At 45.4% G+C, this 20,651-nt stretch overlaps 1 protein-coding gene across 2 annotated transcripts in view; it reads left to right on the top strand.

The window, feature by feature from the left end:
• The window catches only part of LOC136706170 (MAM domain-containing glycosylphosphatidylinositol anchor protein 1), a 297,644-nt gene that overhangs the window by 63,648 nt on the left and 213,345 nt on the right, over positions 1-20,651 (top strand). For both annotated transcript variants that reach the window (XM_066680124.1, XM_066680125.1), the window contains exon 3: positions 3,548-3,687. In XM_066680124.1, the coding sequence (XP_066536221.1) occupies positions 3,548-3,687 (140 nt within the window). The remainder of the gene's footprint in view (positions 1-3,547; positions 3,688-20,651) is intronic.

Here is a 20,651-nt window from a genome sequence, read left to right as displayed (position 1 = left end):
GGACAGAGCAGTTTATTGAAGATGGGAACAGACAGGAGGCCAGACAGTGACCACAGGGGCAGATTTAGCCGGACGTCGGGGTCAGACCCTCACTCTGTTTGAGGAAGGTTTAGAGAGCGAGAGAGAGATAGAGGGAGAGAGAGAGAGTCCTCTCACCTGCTGAAGATTGGAGGGTTTTACTCACAGTGATGAGCTCTGTGGCTCTGAAAGCAGTGACACACAGCGCTCAGTGCAGATCAATAATAATCAGGTCATGGAGGAACACTTTGGGCGTGTCCTCTCTGTGAAACACTCCATCAGTCACACTGTTATTCTCTCCTTATCCTCCCAAAGACACACACACACACACACACAGTCCAGTCTCTGGAGTGCTGGAGCTCCATTCTTTAAGCTCTAGTGCTATTAATAACATGTTGGAGTTGTGTCTGTGATCCAGAACAAACCGTCCAACACCAGCACCTGACCTCACTGATGTTTGAGGCCGAGTGCCATCAAATCCTCACAGCAGCGTTCTAATATCTAGTGTAAAGTCTTCCCAGAGGAGTGGGGAGGGTAACTGTAGACTCTTGATTAACGCGCATGGTTTCAGAGGATGTTCTGGAGGAGGATGTTAGAGCCCTGGATCAGAGCTGCTGTGTTCTGTTGGTGAAGTACGACTGGTCCATGGCTGGTGATGAAGGCTCCTCTGATCACTTGATGAGGAGCAGTTGTTCCTCTGCTGTAGGTCTTCAGAGAAATGGCTGCAGTCTTTGTTTTAGAGCGGAATAAACCTCATGGTGACATTTGAAAACAACATGACACTTTTAAATGTCTATGAAAGGCTTAGAAAACTGTTTATTCAGCGTCTTGTGATTAATAATCATTTGTAACATGGAGATAGAAGGGGCCACAGTAACCTGAAAGCATCAGACCTTACAGAAAATGTCGAGGTAAAGAATGAGCTGAGAATGCGTTTCACTTGTTAATGTCCACACCACATTATCATTAATGTATTTAAAATACAATCTGTTGGTGGTTAAAGGGTTAAACTCATTAACCAATCTGTGCTGGAGCTGACGGGGTTAATGTCGACTGATGGAGGAGACACAGTGACGTCAGTATTTGGCAAGACCGGAGGTTTAACTGTAGATGGATGTGGGTTCACTATTTGGCAAACAACAGATCAATGTTAACCCTTTCTGTTGGTGTTGGTTCTGTCTGTTGCTTAATGCATTAACAACATATTTAATAACCATTAATAAACAGATTTAAGGGGACCGTTGAGATGGGGGCAGCCGTGGCCTGGTGGTGATGGAACTGGGCGTGTAACGGGAAGGTCACCGGTTTGATCCCCAGAGCCGGCAGGTCATGACTGAAGTGCAATTGAGCAAGGCACCTAACCCCCGACTGCTCCCCAGGGGCTGAGGCTTAGAGGCTAGCACCGCTCCAGGCACTCCTCACTGCCCCCTAGTGGTCACTAGTGTGTAAATATGTTTCTCTGCACGGATTGGGTTTACAGTGGTGGCCTGATGAAAGGCAGAGCCTCGGGGAATAAACAGAAGCACAAAAACTCAAGAAAGAAACAAGACAAAGAACAAACAGAAAAACAAATACAACAACAAAACTAGGATGTTATCAGTGTACATCCCTCTCTCAACAGTTGCATTTGTTCTTTAAAATGGAGATAAATGTGTCTGATCTTAATGGAGTTCCAGTCTTTGGCTGCAGCTGAAATGAAGTGTGTTTTAGACACGTTCCGTTCGACTGTTCCTCCTCCCTTCGTTTCTAGCTTTGTTGTTTTTCTTTTTCTTTTGTGTGTGTGTGTGTGTGTGTGTGTGTGTGTGTGTGTTTTCTCCTCTCGGACGCTGCCAGTAAAGCAGCTGCCCGTGCGTCCTGTCGTCCTGTCTTTATTGTTACGTGAAGCAGGTGTTGACGGCGCTGAACAGAGCTGGGTTTAATTAAACACAACCTGTGCCGTAGGTTGCCTTACCTTTGGAAGCTGAACTGTAAGCGTTTCAATAAGATTTTCTTGCGACGCCGAGGTGGGGAGCAGGCGGAGGACCGTGTGCAGTGTAACTGCTGACTGCAGGATTTTGAGTGAATGTGAGGAATCCATTGTGAGCTGCCAGTCATCAATAAAAGCCCGAGGAACAGCGAAGGCCTCATTGTGCTCGTAATGACAGTCATTAATTTGAGCCGCGTGATGTGACCACCCTCCAACTCCCATTTCTTACTCCACTTTTAAAGAAATATTATTGCTTTGTATTTGGCCAAAACAGCTGTTAAAAATCCTGTGTTTTCTTTAAAGTCCCTTTTATGTCTTCATTTATTTTTATTTATTTTTATTGTGTGTGTGTACCTCCAATCAACGAGGCATATGTTCAAACTGGGTGACTGGGTGAGTGTGTGGGTGACTGGGTGAGTGTGTGGGTGACTGGGTGAGTGTGTGAGTGACTGGGTGAGTGTGTGAGTGTGTGGGTGACTGGGTGACTGGGTGAGTCTGTGGGTGACTGGGTGAGTGTGTGAGTGACTGGGTGACTGGGTGTGTGTGTGAATGACTGGGTGACTGGGTGTGTGTGTGAATGACTGGGTGACTGGGTGAGTGAGTGAATGACTGGGTGACTGGGTGAGTGAGTGTGTGGGTGACTGGGTGAGTGAGTGTGTGAGTGACTGGGTGAGTGAGTGTGTGGGTGACTGGGTGAGTGAGTGTGTGGGTGACTGGGTGAGTGAGCGTGTGAGTGACTGGGTGAGTGAGCGTGTGGGTGACTGGGTGAGTGAGCGTGTGGGTGACTGGGTGAGTGAGCGTGTGGGTGACTGGGTGAGTGAGCGTGTGAGTGACTGGGTGAGTGTGTGGCTGACTGGGTGAGTGAGTGAGTGAGTGGGTGACTGGGTGAGTGTGTGGCTGACTGGGTGAGTGAGCGTGTGGGTGACTGGGTGAGTGAGCGTGTGGGTGACTGGGTGAGTGAGCGTGTGGGTGACTGGGTGAGTGAGCGTGTGAGTGACTGGATGAGTGAGCGTGTGGGTGACTGGGTGAGTGTGTGGCTGACTGGGTGAGTGTGTGGCTGACTGGGTGAGTGAGTGAGTGTGTGGCTGACTGGGTGAGTGACTGGGTGAGTGAGCGTGTGGGTGACTGGGTGAGTGAGCGTGTGGGTGACTGGGTGAGTGAGCGTGTGAGTGACTGGGTGAGTGAGCGTGTGGGTGACTGGGTGAGTGAGCGTGTGGGTGACTGGGTGAGTGAGCGAGCGTGTGGGTGACTGGGTGAGTGTGAGAGTGTGAGTGACTGGGTGAGTGTGAGAGTGACTGGGTGAGTGTGTGGGTGACTGGGTGAGTGAGTGTGTGGTGTTTTGTCCAGGTTGTGTTTGTGTTCTCAGTAACTCCGTGTACAATCACTGTGACTCTGTTCAGACGATGAATGAAGTGTAAATTAGACAGAAATTCTGTAAACCTCTTTGTTTTATTAAAGTGGAGGAGCCTAAAGTCTGATGTAAGAACTGAAGCTGATGTTTATAAAACGGTGATTTAATTCTGAAATCCTGTTTGTTTTCTCTGTCTCTCTTCGCTCTCTCAGCTCCTGCGAATGCTCAGATCGTACACTCGGGCCAGGCCTGCGTGGTGAAGGAGGACAACATCAGTGAAAGGATCTACACCATCCGCGAGGGGGACACACTGGTGTTACAGTGTCTGGTCAAGGGACATCCACGACCACAGGTACACACACACACACACTCTCACACACTGAGGAGAATCTCATATAAATATAAAAAGGACACACAACAGTGTCCTTCCTCCAGCGCTCATCAGGCAGATGTTGGACAGATGTATTTTCTCGAAGCCCACAGCCTTGTGAAGTCCTCCGTAAGTCATTGAATGTCAATGGAATTCACGTTATTTTCATCCATTGGAGCAATATCTCTGGAGAATTCACACACAAACACTCCACAGAATCACAGCGCTGTACACACACAAGACGCTGCTTTTTTTTTTTCCCTTTTAATTACAGACGTTAGGTTCAAAAGCCTGTGGCCTTGTTCACACAGCAGTGCTCTAACCCCTTACACACACATCATGAAGACTGCAGCACTCACAGGATCTGCAGATGTTGATGACGTGACTAGTGAACATTACAGAGCCCCAGAGGAAAAATACATTTCTATTTTGATGGAACAGCTTGAGAAACACACACACTTCTTAATTACAAGGAATAGTCCTCACACTGTGGATATGAAAATACACCGCAAAAGGTGTCACAACATAAGTGAAGCTGACACACAGAAGGGTGAAACAGTTATTTATTACGTGTATAAAGAGGTTATAAAGGAAAACAAGGTAAGGATTGGCTGTTCTTTCCTCCCCTTCCTGCTGCTGAGTGTAATTCACCTTTTACAGTGTTGTCTTTAAATCAAAATCAAGTCTCACACACATCTCTCTCTCTCTCTCTCTCTCTCTCTCTCTCTCTCTCCTCTCCCTCTGTCTCTCTCCCTCTCTCTTCTCTCTCTCCTCTCTCTCTCTCTCCCTCTCATCTCTTTCTCTCTCTCTCTCTCTCTCTCTCCCTCTCTCCGAGTGATGTTTACAAAAGTAGTGAACGGCTCTCTGGGCTCTAGCTGATGTTGAGCCGGGGGAATGTGTGAATCGAATAAAATAATGTTGACTACATGATAAAACCCATATATCCCTCATAATACACACTAGACCATGATATTACAACCATATAATGTTCCACTGGTGGTACACTAGTCATAATAACCACAGCAACCAACAGTAAAGCACTTATTACCAGAGTCAATGTCTAATGCTAAAAACTGAGCTAATTCGGCTAAAGTTAGCAGGCGCTAGCCCTTGCCCTCGTTCATCAGTAACTCTCCAAACCTGATTATAACACTGTCCTCAACGAAGCTTGGGTTCCACCGACACAAAGTGTAATTTCAGTCGTTTAATCCACACAGCAACCGGAGAAAAGCACTTTTTACCAGAATCAATGTCTAACGTGAAAAAGTGAGGTACTTCGGCTAAAGTTAGCAGCTGCAAACCATTCACTGCTCGGTGACTCTCACAAACTGATTATAAATCTTTCATCAACAAAACTATCACTAACTAACACCGCAGCACATGAAAACAGGGAAACAGATACTCACTGCTCCAACCTGTGTCCTCAGGTCTGTTTCAGCTCACTCTACTGTGTAAATTCAGTCCAGTATTAACTCTTGTACAAGGACTGGCGTCCCCTCCAGGGTGTATTCCCGCCTTGCGCCCGATGATTCCAGGTAGGCTCTGGACCCCCCGCGACCCTAAATTGGATAAGCGGTTACAGATAATGGATGGATTAACTCTTGTACGGCCGCTCATTCTCTCTCTCTCTGCTGTATAATGTTCGTACTGGGAATACCGAGATAGATTCTTCTTGTAGCTAGGCAACTACTGTGAGCTATGTGCCCATTCCTCATGAGAGTCCTCCACCCGGTGATTCAGGAGCTGCTTAGTGCAGTAACCAGAAGAGGACCCAGTGTAGCCCCAACAGAGGCTCTGTTTTCACTGTTACAGCTCAGTGGAACGTCACAATCATTTAGAAGCTGTAATTTAAGTGTTTTTGTGTAATGTATAATTGTAATTCAAAATCATCCTCTGCTTTGGTCATTTTATGGTGACAGTTGTGTCGTATTAAACATGGCCACTGTCATTTAATTCAACTCCAAATAACCTAAAAATGAAGAAAAAAATGTATGTGCTTCTCTCATGATCCCTAACACTGAACCCCCATCTTTAAATCGTTTAAATCAAACTAAACATACTTTTAGACACAGTATTGTCCCCAAGAACAGAACAAACCCATCACAGTCTTCTGCAGCTTTTTCCTGATGGAGCTCAGAACCAACGCAGCGCCCAATAAACTCTTCACTTCTCACACCGCTTCATTTATAGGTTCTTTTTTGTTCAATAAAATAACAATTGTTTTTTTTTTTTTTTTTAATGTGACACTCTAGTTACTGTAAAATGGCTTATTTGTGCATCTAATTTCCCAGCAATAGCAGCAACAACAATCTGCTCCTCCACGTCAAACACACTGTTTACACCTGTGCTGAATGAATTTTAACACGTCATTTCTCCACCTTCTCACTGTAAATGCACAATAATCTCACACCACGGGTCCCAAAGTGTGTTTTACTAATGAAGTGTCCTGCATTTCCCACAGGTTTTGGCCTGTTGTGTTCTACACAGAGGTTTAACGACGGCTGTATTCTGTGCTCTTCTGGTTCTTTTAGATCTCTGCAGGCTGTGTTTAATGAAGCTATAGAAACCATTTCTTTTAGATTCTCAATATTTTCACAAACATTTCAATCAGCTTTTTACCCCCAGTCAGTTTCACACAAAGGGTAATACATTCTCCTGTGATCTTACTGTGGGAATGTGATGAAATGAGAAGTTAAAATCGCTCAGTAGAAAAGATCCAATTCTGTTAATAAGCTTTAGAACCTTTCACACTTTTCCGGAAACAATTTTCCAGCCATTACCCCGAGGAGCTGTGTGTGTGAATGCGTATGCGTCCGGACTTTATCCTGCCGGCCCCTAATACACACTCGGGGTAATGCAGATCGAGTGCATGTGTGAATAGAGCCGGGAATGTTCTGGGGAATCATGCCGTGTCTCACTGGCACTGCCCCATTCCTAAAGAAGGCGAAACATTTCCAGTCTTGAAAATGCGTCTCCAGAAAATCCACAAACACTTTCCAAAGAAGAAAAACACTGTCATCCCGGTAAACACTGCCGTTTCATTGTGTCTCTGAAATCACTGTAGTAGATTGTTCCTTAAACATTGTCCAACAGAATCATGGAACGTGGTGCAGATTGTTTATCACACGTGGCTTTTCTACAATGTTTAGTAGATTTTCTTTTTGTGTTTTATTTAAAGGCAACATAGACGCTTCTGGAGAACTACAGTTCTCCTCTCTGTGTTTGTGTTCATTCAGAAGCTCCACGTCTTTTAATGTGGAGTGGTGTGTGTGTGAGTAAGAAGCGACTATCTTTTAAGGTGGAGCGGTGTGTGTGAGTAAGAAGCGACTATCTTTTAAGGTGGAGCGGTGTGTGTGAGTAAGAAGCGACTGTATCTTTTAAGGTGGAGCGGTGTGTGTGAGTAAGAAGCGACTGTTTCTTTTAAGGTGGAGCGGTGTGTGTGAATAAGAAGCGACTGTTTCTTTTAAGGTGGAGCGGTGTGTGTGAATAAGAAGCGACTGTTTCTTTTAAGGTGGAGCGGTGTGTGTGAATAAGAAGCGACTATCTTTTAATGTGGAGCGGTGTGTGTGAGTAAGAAGCGACTGTTTCTTTTAAGGTGGAGCGGTGTGTGTGAATAAGAAGCGACTGTTTCTTTTAAGGTGGAGCGGTGTGTGTGAATAAGAAGCGACTGTATCTTTTAATGTGGAGCGGTGTGTGTGAGTAAGAAGCGACTGTTTCTTTTAAGGTGGAGCGGTGTGTGCGAGTAAGAAGCGACTGTTTCTTTTAAGGTGGAGCGGTGTGTGTGAATAAGAAGCGACTGTATCTTTTAATGTGGAGCGGTGTGTGTGAGTAAGAAGCGACTGTTTCTTTTAAGGTGGAGCGGTGTGTGCGAGTAAGAAGCGACTGTTTCTTTTAAGGTGGAGCGGTGTGTGTGAGTAAGAAGCGACTGTATCTTTTAAGGTGGAGCGGTGTGTGTGAGTAAGAAGCGACTATCTTTTAAGGTGGAGCGGTGTGTGTGAGTAAGAAGCGACTATCTTTTAAGGTGGAGCGGTGTGTGTGAGTAAGAAGCGACTGTTTCTTTTAAGGTGGAGCGGTGTGTGTGAATAAGAAGCGACTGTTTCTTTTAAGGTGGAGCGGTGTGTGTGAATAAGAAGCGACTGTTTCTTTTAAGGTGGAGCGGTGTGTGTGAATAAGAAGCGACTGTATCTTTTAAGGTGGAGCGGTGTGTGTGAGTAAGAAGCGACTGTTTCTTTTAAGGTGGAGCGGTGTGTGTGAATAAGAAGCGACTGTATCTTTTAATGTGGAGCGGTGTGTGTGAGTAAGAAGCGACTGTTTCTTTTAAGGTGGAGCGGTGTGTGCGAGTAAGAAGCGACTGTTTCTTTTAAGGTGGAGCGGTGTGTGTGAATAAGAAGCGACTGTATCTTTTAATGTGGAGCGGTGTGTGTGAGTAAGAAGCGACTATCTTTTAAGGTGGAGCGGTGTGTGTGAGTAAGAAGCGACTATCTTTTAAGGTGGAGCGGTGTGTGTGAGTAAGAAGCGACTGTATCTTTTAAGGTGGAGCGGTGTGTGTGAGTAAGAAGCGACTATCTTTTAAGGTGGAGCGGTGTGTGTGAGTAAGAAATGACTGTATCTTTTAAGGTGGAGCGGTGTGTGTGAGTAAGAAGCGACTGTATCTTTTAAGATGGAGCGGTGTGTGTGAGTAAGAAGCGACTATCTTTTAAGGTGGAGCGGTGTGTGTGAGTAAGAAGCGACTATCTTTTAAGGTGGAGCGGTGTGTGTGAGTAAGAAGCGACTGTATCTTTTAAGGTGGAGCGGTGTGTGTGAGTAAGAAGCGACTATCTTTTAAGATGGAGCGGTGTGTGTGAGTAAGAAGCGACTGTATCTTTTAAGGTGGAGCAGTATGTGTGAATAAGAAGCGACTGTATCTTGTTGGTGTCTGAATTGTAAATTGTCTGTAAGTGTTTATTCACTGTTTGAATTCCCACAGAAACTCATGTGTAACTCGAGCTGTTTAGTTTTGTAGCACTTTCGCTCTGTGTTTACTTTCATGGAACGTTTGCTGTGGTCTCCCAGATTTGGTGTTAGTTCCTCCCTTAGTTAAGTATTACACATGAAAACCTGAACCATTGTTGATTGAGATGAGTAGTTTATTTCCCAGTTACTGAGCCAGGGTTGTGTGTAAACACCGGAGCTTTTTTCCAGTGTAAAAACAGACTGGGAGCAGCAAATGACGAGGAAACATTTTAAAATTGTTTACAACGCTTTTAAAGCACTTTGAAACTTTATTTTGTTTGTCTCCATGTTCTTGATGCACTCGTGGTGCACTTTGAGTGCTGTTTCAAAAACATCTAACACTCGAATCAAGTGTCCGAGACGAGCAATGGGTCCTTTGTACTATTTTAGAGACCACAAGAGTCTCATTTATTGGAGGCTGCGATTCCAGAAGCAGATAACAGCGGCGAGCTGAGTGAAGAGAAGTCCAAAATTCAGAGACATATTCATCCTCTCAGCGCTCTGTTCAGTTCAATGCGTCTTATCTGTGCGACACTTTTAACAATGGAGCTCATTAATCCCTTAAACTGAGAGCATAGCGAAAGAGGAATGAAGTCAGACGTAATGCTGTGTTGAATACATACATCGGTCAGAAATAAGGAACCTTAACACAATGAATTGATTTCGATGAACAAACCCATTTAGCCTTGAATCTGGATCATTCTCGTTCAGACAAAGATGCTTTGAAGTACACGACGGGTCGGAAGGTTTATACAAAGCATTTATAATGAGTCTATTCAGCTTCTTTAAGCTGCACATGATTACGGACGTGTTCAGTAGTGCACGCACGGTGTGTATAATCTCTGTAGAAGAGCATGAAACAAAAAGGGTCTCCCGGAGCAGCTGCAGTGCCAGGCGTCGATGAGGGAGGTACAGAGCCCTCAGCACTGGGCTGTGGAGCGTTGAGTTGCAGTGGTGTTTATGATCCAGAAATGATCAAACAACACTTAGGCTACGTTCACACAGCAGGTAAAAGCAGTGGCCCAAATCTGAATTGAATTGAATTGAATTTCACATTTTGGTGGACAATTCCTTCTGGGCCCACAATCATTACATAACTGTCTGTATAATGTGAGCTATATCTGATTTCAGTGTGAACAGATCACGCTCCTGATCTGACCCACACACACACACACACACACACACACACACACAAGGACGACGCTTCGGTGCTGAGCAGAAGGAAATGTCCATCCGTTTCATATAAAGCATTTGGTTTTTGAAATGAAGGAATGGGACGGGACTGATTCACTGTGAAGCGCTGTATCACTGCACCTTCCTTCTCTTTATTCCACATCAGCTCTGTGTTTAAAACACAGCATTAATTAAAGACTAATAATCATTAAATTGTGAATGATTGTTGCTTTCAGCACCGAAAATATATTTCATTCATTTATTCATTCACCTGCTGTAACCACTTCACTCTAATCAGGGTTGTTATCGGTCCGAAGCCTTTCCCAGAATCACTGTGTTCAACAGGAACAAACACACTCACCCAGTCACTCACACACTCACCCACACACTCACCCAGTCACTCACCCACACACTCACCCAGTCACTCACACACTCACTCACACACTCTCCCAGTCACTCTTACACTCACACCACTGCACAGTTTTACACACTCATAAATTCACACACACACACACACACACAGATTTCGTAGAAGTGTGTATTTTGCAGGTGTATAGGATTCATTTTCTCTCGTGTGTGTGTGTCAGAGAGAGATCTATCTGTAGACCTGCCTTACACTGGGGCTGACTCACACTTCTCTCCATGAGGCCTTGATGAGTCAGATGTGAGAGAGAAAGTGAGAGAGAGAGAGAGAGAGAGAGATGTGTGAGTAAATGAATGTCTATAATTATTTCAATATGTTTAATAAAGTAGATTTTATTAAAGGCAGCATGTGAAGCCGTGTGTGTGTGTGTGTGAGATCTCAAGGCTGAAAGGAGAGTTCTCACAATATATTAAAAAATAAATAAAAAAATAATAAACACTACCTACATGTACCTACCACAACATGACTCCGAATTAAAAGGTGAAGAGCACTTTATAGCACTATAATTACAGACTGTAGTCCATCTGTTGCTCTGCATACTTCATCACCCCTCTTCCCCCCTGTTCCTCAGCGCTCAGGACCCCCACAGAGCAGGTGTGATGTGGTGGTGGATCATTCTCAGCGCTGCAGTGACACTGACGTGGTGGTGGTGTGTTAGTGTGTGTTGTGCTGGTGTAGAGTGGATCAGACACAGTTACATAGTGCCATTTCTGCAGTGCTGTGCCCAGAGTACCAACGACAGAGGCTCTATTCTCCAGGTTACAGCTCAGTGGAGCATTAGGATTATATTGAATCTGTAATTTTAAGGTAAAAATATGACCCAGTGTCCGCTGTTAGTGCAACAACTTAAAGAAGACCTTCAGCTAAATGTAATACTTTTATAACAGAACAAACAAATATTATATCTTTTCTTCCTCTTGGTCTCTTTCATTTTCTTATTGCCACCCCCCCCCTCTCTCTCTCTCCCCCCCCCCCCCCCCTCTCTCTCTCTCTCATACACAGTGTATACTGGGTATCACTAGAATGAATGCTCATTGCCAAATACATTCTGATCCAGTATTGTTCAGACAACCCCTCTCTTACAATCACACACACACACCCCACACTCACACACACACACACACACACACACACACTGGTGAATGAGGAGTATGTCTCAGAATGGTGAGTTTCAAACATCTTCCCACATAAATAAGAAGTTCCCCACAGTTTCCCGTTCTGTCTGGGGTCTGTTCTGTCGGGAAGTGGAATAATAACGACATGGTCACGCTCTCTGAATATAAAACAATAATAAGAATATTACACGCACGATCAGGGCTGCTGCGGCCTGGAGCACGAAACCGTCACACTCCACCGGCTCCCTGCGTATACTGTACGTGTGCAGTGCCGTCTGTGTGTGTGTGTAATGAGATCAGCACCAGTTTACCATTAGGGTGAATTCAACGATGTTAAGATTCATTAAATGGCAAAGCACTGTCACAATCAGTTATTAAAGTGGACACATTACAGTGTGGATCTGGAGCCCACCACCACACACACTGTGAAACAAGACCAGGTCTGTGTCTAAAGGCCCATTCACACAGAGTATGGAAACATTTTTAACGTAGCAGTACCTTCACTGGAGAGCGGAACCATTACTGGTTGAGCAGAACCTTCCCTGGAGAGCAGAACCTTCACTGGAGAGCAGGACCTTCACTGGAGAGCCGGACCTTCACTTGAGCTGGACCATTACTGGTTGAGCCAAACCTTCACTGGAGAGTGGAGCCTTCACTGGAGAGCGGAACGTTCACGGGAGAGTAGAACCTTCACTGTAGAGCAGAACCTTGGAATGCTGGAAAAGGAAGAAGAACTGAGTTCATTGAAGCGATGATGAATTTATCATTTGCTGTAAACACTGCAGCTAACCGCTACACACAGAACCCCCCAGTCTCCAGAACAACACGGGGTTCAGCAGTGTTCCTGAGGGAGTTAACCCTAACCCTCGGTGTGAGAGACTTTTTTTTTTTTTCAAAACTTGACGTGCCTTTTTTTGGTGTGAATACGCATTAAATCAGAAAAAACAGGATAAAACGAGTCGTTCTGATTCTGCTCTGCTTCTGACGTCAAGTGCAGAGACTTTAGAATGGCCCCGCCCCCTCGTCCGAGTCTGAGAAGAAAGAGAAACGAGCGAAAACGGATAAATAACCAGATATATATCGCTCATGATTCATGTCATATCAATATTATACACATTCACAGATGAAATGATGATATACCAAACATCCTAGAAGAAGATATATGTTCATAATTATGGACATTTTGATCAAACATTCACAGTGACTCTGCTACATTTTAGCACCTGTTACTTAAACACACACTCACATGAGCCCTGGCGTCTTTCAGGAACTGTCCAGCTAGTGACGTAGAGAACTAGCAGATGTGGAAATCACTTGTTATCCTTCAAACAGTGAAGAAACAGAACGATCGATAGAGAAGTGTTTAATTTTGGTGGGTTTTTGGGGGTCTGTAGAATTACATATTAGTCTCTGTGTGTGTGTGTGTGTGTGTGTGTGTGTGAGAGAGAGAGAGAGAGAGAGTAAAAGAGACTTGCCTGTGTCTGCTGTTGTTAGTTTTCAATTATAACCTTTTGTAATCATCCTTAAACTTTGCAACTAGTATTTAGTGAGGTTCTTTTGACAGTTCTTGGAGAACACACACACACACAGATGAGACTATTAGGGACTGTTACATCAAAAAGAGGCAACAGAGAGGAGTTGGTTTCTCTGTGCTCTGTGTACTGGGCAGATAAGGAAGGCAGTGAGGGAAGTGAGGAAGGGCTCGTTTTAATTCGGATTTGGAGGCAGGCCATTGTGACCCTAATTCAGTGTCTTCCTGGACTTGGCACTGACTGCAACTGGGTCGCCATGGTGATCTGGCACTGAAGAGTGTTTCTCAGCTAAACACACACACACACACACACACACACACGGCATGCCAGGACATCATCAGCGCTGTGACAGATTGACCTTAAACCTGACCCTAACCCTAACCTCATCAACCAAAAGAAAACTCCAGGCTCTGTTTTTAGAATAAAAAATACCATGGTTTTTGTCATGATACACATTTATCTGGTGGTTCCTTAAGTCAGTGCCTTAGACTCACACACTTAGAGCCTAATACGCAGGTATGAAAGCATGTGTGAGAGAGACACACACACCGCTCCACCTTAAAAGATACAGTCACTTCTTACTCACACACACCGCTCCACCTTAAAAGATGCAGTCACTTCTTACTCACACACACCGCTCCACCTTAAAAGATGCAGTCGCTTCTTACTCACACACACCGCTCCACCTTAAAAGATGCAGTCACTTCTTACTCACACACACCGCTCTACCTTAAAAGATACAGTCGCTTCTTACTCACACACACCGCTCCACCTTAAAAGATACAGTCGCTTCTTACTCACACACACCGCTCCACCTTAAAAGATGTGAAGCTTCTGAATGTAAACCAGAGAACAGCATTTCCCTACAATCAAAGATGTTCCCTGTACAATTGCAGGTAAAATAAGTCAGTGTTACTCACCTATGAAGCAGGAATAATGTAATTTCTTTATCTCACTTTGTGCTTTTCAACATTTGGAGGTCTCTCCACATCTAAACACTTTCAGATTCTGTTTCTCAGCTGTGGCAGAAGAAGCAAGAGAGAAGCCAGAGTCAGTTTGGACTGAGACACTTTATTTTTTTAAAGCCAGGGCTGCGTATAAACACTGGACTTTTTTCAGGCGCAAACAGTGGAGAGCAGTGAATGGTGAAGAAACTCTACATTTAATGAAAAGCGTTTTGAATTAAAACTGTGAATCTCACCTTTAATGATGTTGTTATTGCAGTAATAACAGAGCTCTATGGTTTGGAAATTTTAAACTTTTAGCCCTATTCAGCTGTTTTATTATATTTCCAGTAGCTTCCCCAGCCTGTGTGTGTGTGTGTGTGTGTGTGTGTGTGTGTGTGTGTGTGTGTGTTGCATTCCTGAGGGAGTACTGAGTTCCCAGCTGCAGTGACATTCTGCAGCTATCATCGAAAACCCGATCCTGTATCAGCCCTCTTCACCTCTATCCTCTGTTTGTCCTCCCTCGCGTTCTCCAGCCTGCTGCTGATTATTTAAATAAATGAGTGTCATCTTTAAGAGTCTGTCCATGTCTAAGGGTTTGGACGGCGGTCGGGTCTTAAGTGAAGGATCCTGGTCAGCTGCATTCCTGAGTGTAACTGACACTGCCTTTGTTTCTGTGGTTTTCTCTTTAATCATGAAATGGACTCGTGGCTCGTTTGTGTCAGAGGTCGGTCGGTTTATTTCCGTGGAGCGTCTGGAGGAGCTTGAGGAGTTCTGATTGACTGGAGTACAGAACTGGACCTTGGGCCTGTAATCGGGGGTGGGGGGTTTGGCCCAGGGTCCAGGGTGAGATCCTCTCCTCGGGTCACTGTCTGTGAGGATTGTGGAGTGTTCTCCCTGTGTCCGTGTGGGTTTCCTCCCACAGTCCAAACACACGTGGTTAGGTGGAGGCACTGTGTGAAACTGTCCACAGGTGTGTGTGTGTGTGTGTGTGTGTGTTTCTGAGTGACTGGGTGAGTGTGTGAAACTGTCCACAGGTGTGTGTGTGTGTGTGTGTTTCTGAGTGACCGGGTGAGTGTGTGAAACTGTCCACAGGTGTGTGTGTGTGAGGGTCTGAAACTGTCCACAAGTGTGTGTGTGTCTGAGTGACCCGGTGAGTGTGTGAAACTGTCCACAAGTGTGTGTGTGTTTCTGAGTGACCGGGTGAGTGTGTGAAACTGTTCACAGGTGTGTGTGTGTTTGTGTGTGTGTGTTTCTGAGTGACTGGGTGAGTGTGTGAAACTGTGTCCAGTGTGTTTCGCTGTGATCTCACAGTGGACCCCGTGTGTTGAGCCATGAGATGGTGAAGTCTGAGACCTGGAGACAGGTGGACTGTTGAATGTGGATCCAATAGGGGATGAGGGGATGACTTAAATGCAGCAATTCCCTGTCCTTCTTTCCTCTTTTTTCCCGATGGGAGAATCCAATTTGGTGGCGCGAGCCCCCGTAATAAAGGGCTGCTGTACAGAGAACGTGTCTGATTGGGGATTTATCCGATCCGATATCGGGACTGACTGTTTACCCTCGGTCCTGAAGATGAGATTGAGAAATGGTCCAGACTTAATCCATAAAGAGCAGAGGAGAATCAAAACCTCCGGCACCCATTTTCCCTTCCATCTGTGCTCCCTCCTTCCTTTGTGCCTCTAAAGTGCCTCCACATCGTCTGTGGCTGAGCATTCCCAGGGCATGTTCTGGAAAAGGAACAGAATCCCTGTGTACGAGCGGTAGATCAGAACCTGCTGGAACAGGGGCTTTTGGGTTTTAGAAAGCACAGGTTTGTTGTGTGTCTCTGAGAGAGATTTGGCTCGGGCCGATCCTCTGGAAATTTGGCGGCAGGAGGGTGAATCCACAGCTGTTTGTGGTGAAGCTGAGGCTCAGTGAGTTATCAAGGAAAACTCTTACAGAAGTGAAGCTAACTGAGGTCAGACCTGGAGGTCTTATGATTTGGAAAAACCCCTGATTGGCGACACATTTCTAATCATTTTAGTGTTTGAGTTTAGTGATTCTGCAGTGAAGGACGTTTTTAAGAGTTTTTAAGTGGCCACACTCTCCCTCGTCTCCACAGTGGAACACAGTTCTGTTTCTTAATGAAACGTCTGTGACCCGCTTTGGTCCAAACCCCATGAGCCCCACAGCAGTGTTCTCCCCCTGTGTAAACAGCCCCTGTTCAGAACGCCCGCTTTCAGCACCTGTTCCTTTAAATGATAATGAGCCACTCGCTGTTCACCCCGACCCCGAGCGCACAGCAGTGAGGAGCGAGGAGCAGAAGCTCTGGTTTTTAGCCGTTTTCACTCTGTTCTCTTTCTTCTCCGTTTTTACTCAGTGCTCTTATTTCTCCGCGCTCGTTGTGTCTGTTTTGCTGAGTTTAACCTCGTCTTTGCGCTCTCACATAAACACGGGTCCAGCGCTGTGATTGGACAGACTCAGACGAGGGGGCGGGGCCATTCTAAAGTCTCTGCACTTGACGTCAGAATCGGAGCAGAATCAGAACGACTCGTTTTATCCCTTGTTTTTTGACTCAGGCAGCGCACAGAATACTGGGGGGGGGGGGGTCTTAATGTGTCTTAATGTCATTAATGTGAACATGCACTGAATAAGGGCGCTTTTCATATGTCCCCTGGGAGCAGAGATGGGCTGATGCACTCGGTGAGCTGGTCTCGATCACAAATGCTTCAAAATGGATTAAGCCTCTGGATTAAAAATGACAATTATCCTTTTATTAACAATAAATAACCCAAACTATACATAAATACACACACACACAAAGTAAATAAACCAAAATATACATATTTTTGATACAATATTATTATCTCCATTTTCAGCGTACGCCATCATTTGAACACGTCTTTTGAAAATGTAAAGAGGAATGGACCAATAGAAATGCTCCAAAATATGTTTACACTGAGCACCATTGAACGTTAAGGCTTTTAAAGTTGAAGGTTTTCCTTCTGCTGTAAAATTATCTTTTTGTATTGGACATCAGTGATAAGTGTATGTGAATATACAGCTGCTATGGACATTTAACTGAGTAAAAGTGAAGCAGCAAGGACATGCATGAAATGCAAAGCAAGATTTTGCTGTTCTGATTTAAAGCACACATCCTCTCTGGGTAAAACTAATCCAACTCAAATAGGCTTTTAGAATGAGGACCGCTTCTGCTTCTAGTTTTCTGGGAAATAAGAGGTGACCCTGTCGCGGGGGTCTCCCCACAGTGTCCCTCTGGGAATTTCAGAAAGTGGAGAAGGAAGCCTTTTATTGGAGACTGTGCCGGTGCACTCGGGCAGAATGTGCCATCTGCATTCAGGTGGAGCTCTCCAAATATGCCCCAGAAATGTATAAGTGAACATGGAGTAACAGATAATCCATGGCACCATTGTAACTCACAGCCTGTTACACACTGCTGGGATGAAGAGGGGTCTTTATTGGGACCACCAGCATCCATCCATCCATCCATCCATTCATACATTCATCCATACATCCATTCATCCATCCATCCATCCATCCACCCATCCATCCATCCATCCATTCATAAATCCACCCATCCACCCATACATCCGTCCATCCTTCATACAACAGACATTAGTGCTGCCTGTTTACCCCCATCACTGTGATAGGCTCATCACAAAACACCCCCTGGAATGTGGAACCACCACTGTGCTGAACTCCACCTCTTCCTCCAGGGAAGGCTTTCTTCTGAATGTAATAAACCATTGCTGTAGAGATTTGATGGCATTAAACCACAGCATTAATGAAGTCAGAGACTGATGTTGAATGATTAGCACCAAACCCATCTCCATCGCTCTATGGAACACAGTCGTCAGTGCCGGTCAGAGCACGCTGGCGTCCGATGCTAATGGCTGGGCCTGTTGACCAGAGGAGCCTGTCTTCATGCTGTTCCCCAGCTTCCTTCTGTCTTTGCCTCTCTGTGCATTGGGACTATAGACTGAGAAGCCTGCTTTCGTCACCTGTGCCTGGTGTCCTGCTGCTGGCCGTCCCTGATTTCGACGGAGGGTGTGTTTGCTAATTCAGCCGAGGAGCATGTGACATGGTGGTGATGTTTTAGTGTGTGTTCTGCAGGTACTGTCACTGCACAGCGTCCTCTAGTCCTTCATCAGTGACACAGGACGCTGTCGGCTGGATGTTTTTGGTCGGTGGACTGTTCTCAGTCCAGACACTGAGGGGTTTAAAAACTCCAGCAGCACTGCTGTGTCTGATCCACTCTACACCAGCACAACACACACTAACACACCACCACCACGTCAGTGTCACTGCAGCGCTGAGAATGATCCACCACCACATCACACCTGCTCTGTGGGGGTCCTGAGCGCTGAAGAACAGGGGCGAAGGAGGCTAAGGAAGTCATATGTTGTAATTTTCCTTGGTTATAATGCTTTGACAATATAACAGTCAAATTAATAACGCCACGTTGCATCTTGTATCTTGAGAGCGACAGAGGGAGAGAGAGAGAGAGAGAGGTTTGAAGGTTGTTTGGAGGACCTGGGCCAGTGCGGTGAGGTAACTCTCTCTGTGTGTTCTATAGAATCTCTGCCACATTGACTCAGCCGTTCGTAACACAATCTCAGCCTAAATGGTCTTTTCTGAAAGTGATCCCTGCTCTCCAATCATTATTAATTCATACCCCTGGTCACCGGGACCTTGGGACCGGGGAGGGTGAGGATGGGGGTGGGGCAGAATTAGGGAAGCGAGGAGGATGATGAAGGCCGGGGTGGAGGAGGACGAGGACGAAGATGAGAGAGTAGAGCGAGGGAGGGAAGAAAATGAAAGGATGGTTCAGGTTTCTGTCCTTGGGAAAGTGCAAGTGGTTGTTGCTGGGGTGGGGGTGGGGGTCGGAGGGAGGGAGGGAGGGAGGTGGTGGGAGGTGGGGAGTGGTTGATGGGATCGATAGAGAACTGAAAGAGAGGAAGATCAGGTGGCATTGCATCGCAGCTCTAAGGAACGCTCACCAGCACTCAGCCCCGACACAAACAAGGTCATAGAGTGACCTCAGAGAGAGAGAGAGAGAGAGAGGGGGGGGGGTACATCAGCATGTTTTTCAGTGCACATTTGAAATGAAGACACATTAAAATGTTGAAAAATTACCAGAATAAGTGTCCGGTAAGATCCCAACAGCTGTTTTGTCATGGGTCACATGAGAAGACACTGATCTGTTTACACTTTTACAGACCACCCCCATTGATTAAAGGGGATATGCTATGAAAAAAAAGGCTTTGTTCACATTACTGTGTGAATCTCCACCAAGTTTCCTGTGCGCTGCCTCGTTCTGATTCTGCTCCTCTTCTGACGTCAAGTGCAGAGACTTTAGAATGGCCCCGCCCCCTCTTCTGAGTCTGTCCAATCACAGCGCTGGACCCGTGTTTATGTGAGAGCACAAAGACGAGGTTAAACTCAGCAAAACAGACACAACGAGCGCGGAGAAATAAGAGCACTGAGTAAAAACGGAGAAGAAAGAGAACAGAGTGAAAACGGCTAAAAACCAGAGCTTCTGCTCCTCGCTCCTCACTGCTGTGCGCTCGGGGTCGGGGTGAACAGCGAGCGGCTTATTATCATTTAAAGGAACAGGTGCTGAAAGCAAAAACACAAAACTGTGTTCCACTGCAGTGTCTTTCCTCACCAGAGGCTCCCATTTTTCAGGTTTTTGAGTTTCAGGAGCAAACCTATTATTTTTTTTTTTATCATTTTGCCTTTTCTTATTTTGAATTTTATTCCCAGAAAATGACATCATTGTTGGTGTAATTCTGAGTTTCTTCAAAATCTTTCAGACATATTTCAGAAGACATTGTTATATTCGAGTCTAATATTAAAGACGAATAAATAAATAAATAAAATAAAATAACAGAGTCCCTAAAGCGCTGTGACTCCAGTGTGTGTCGAGGCAGAGCAGAGATGTTTAAGATTCAAAAACAGTGAGATAAAGAGCGTTTGGGAGAAAAGGGAAAGCGAGAGCATGTGGAAGTGTGGCTGGCTCTGGTGCGCTGCCGGTGGGTCCTCCAGTGGCTGGTGTTTTTCAGGAGCTCCACTGTGTGCTCGGCATCTCAATCCAAGAACTCGCACACGCCTCCTCTCAGGGGCGCCAGGCTTTTCTCAGTGACAGCTCGCCATGGAGAGTCTGTGTCTGCATCCAAACCATGTCTTAATTAACAGCACATTACAGACGATAATCTCCGCTTCAGAACTGTATCTTAATGGTGTCATAAGTCTTTTTCGGCCCCGGTTTCAGAGCGAAAGTGAGATGGAGAGACGGAGTGATGGAGGGAGAGTTCCTGCAGTGTTCACCGCTTGCTGCAGGCAAAGTCGACTTGCGAAGGGCACCAAGGTGTTTTTGAAGTGAAGATGCTGGAACGGTACCTAAATATTTGTCGGTGGGAAGGGGTTGGAATAACCTCAGGGCAGTTCTTCTGGCACGAGGCTGAGAGTCGAGCGGATTGATTTTTCCACAAAGACAAAACAACCTCAAACATCTTTGGACGAACATTTACACAGTTTACGTGCTTCCTTTATTTAACAGGCATCTTCTTTATTAAAGTAACGTTCAAATTAGTCTCTGCAGAAGTGTCTATGGTGAAGAGTAATTATATAAACAGTTCCTCTGTGACCTCAGTGTTGTGCACTGTGTTCACGGTGTGTGTGTTTACAGAAGAATATGTGTCTCCAGTGTTTTAGCCACTCGCTCTTTTTTTCTGGAACCGTTGTGTGGATTTGTTTAAAA

The sequence above is a fragment of the Hoplias malabaricus genome, chromosome 8, assembly GCF_029633855.1.
Source record: "Hoplias malabaricus isolate fHopMal1 chromosome 8, fHopMal1.hap1, whole genome shotgun sequence".
Classification (NCBI taxonomy): domain Eukaryota; kingdom Metazoa; phylum Chordata; class Actinopteri; order Characiformes; family Erythrinidae; genus Hoplias; species Hoplias malabaricus.
Note: the sequence above shows the minus strand (reverse complement) of the source record. Positions and strands in the feature narration are given on the sequence as shown.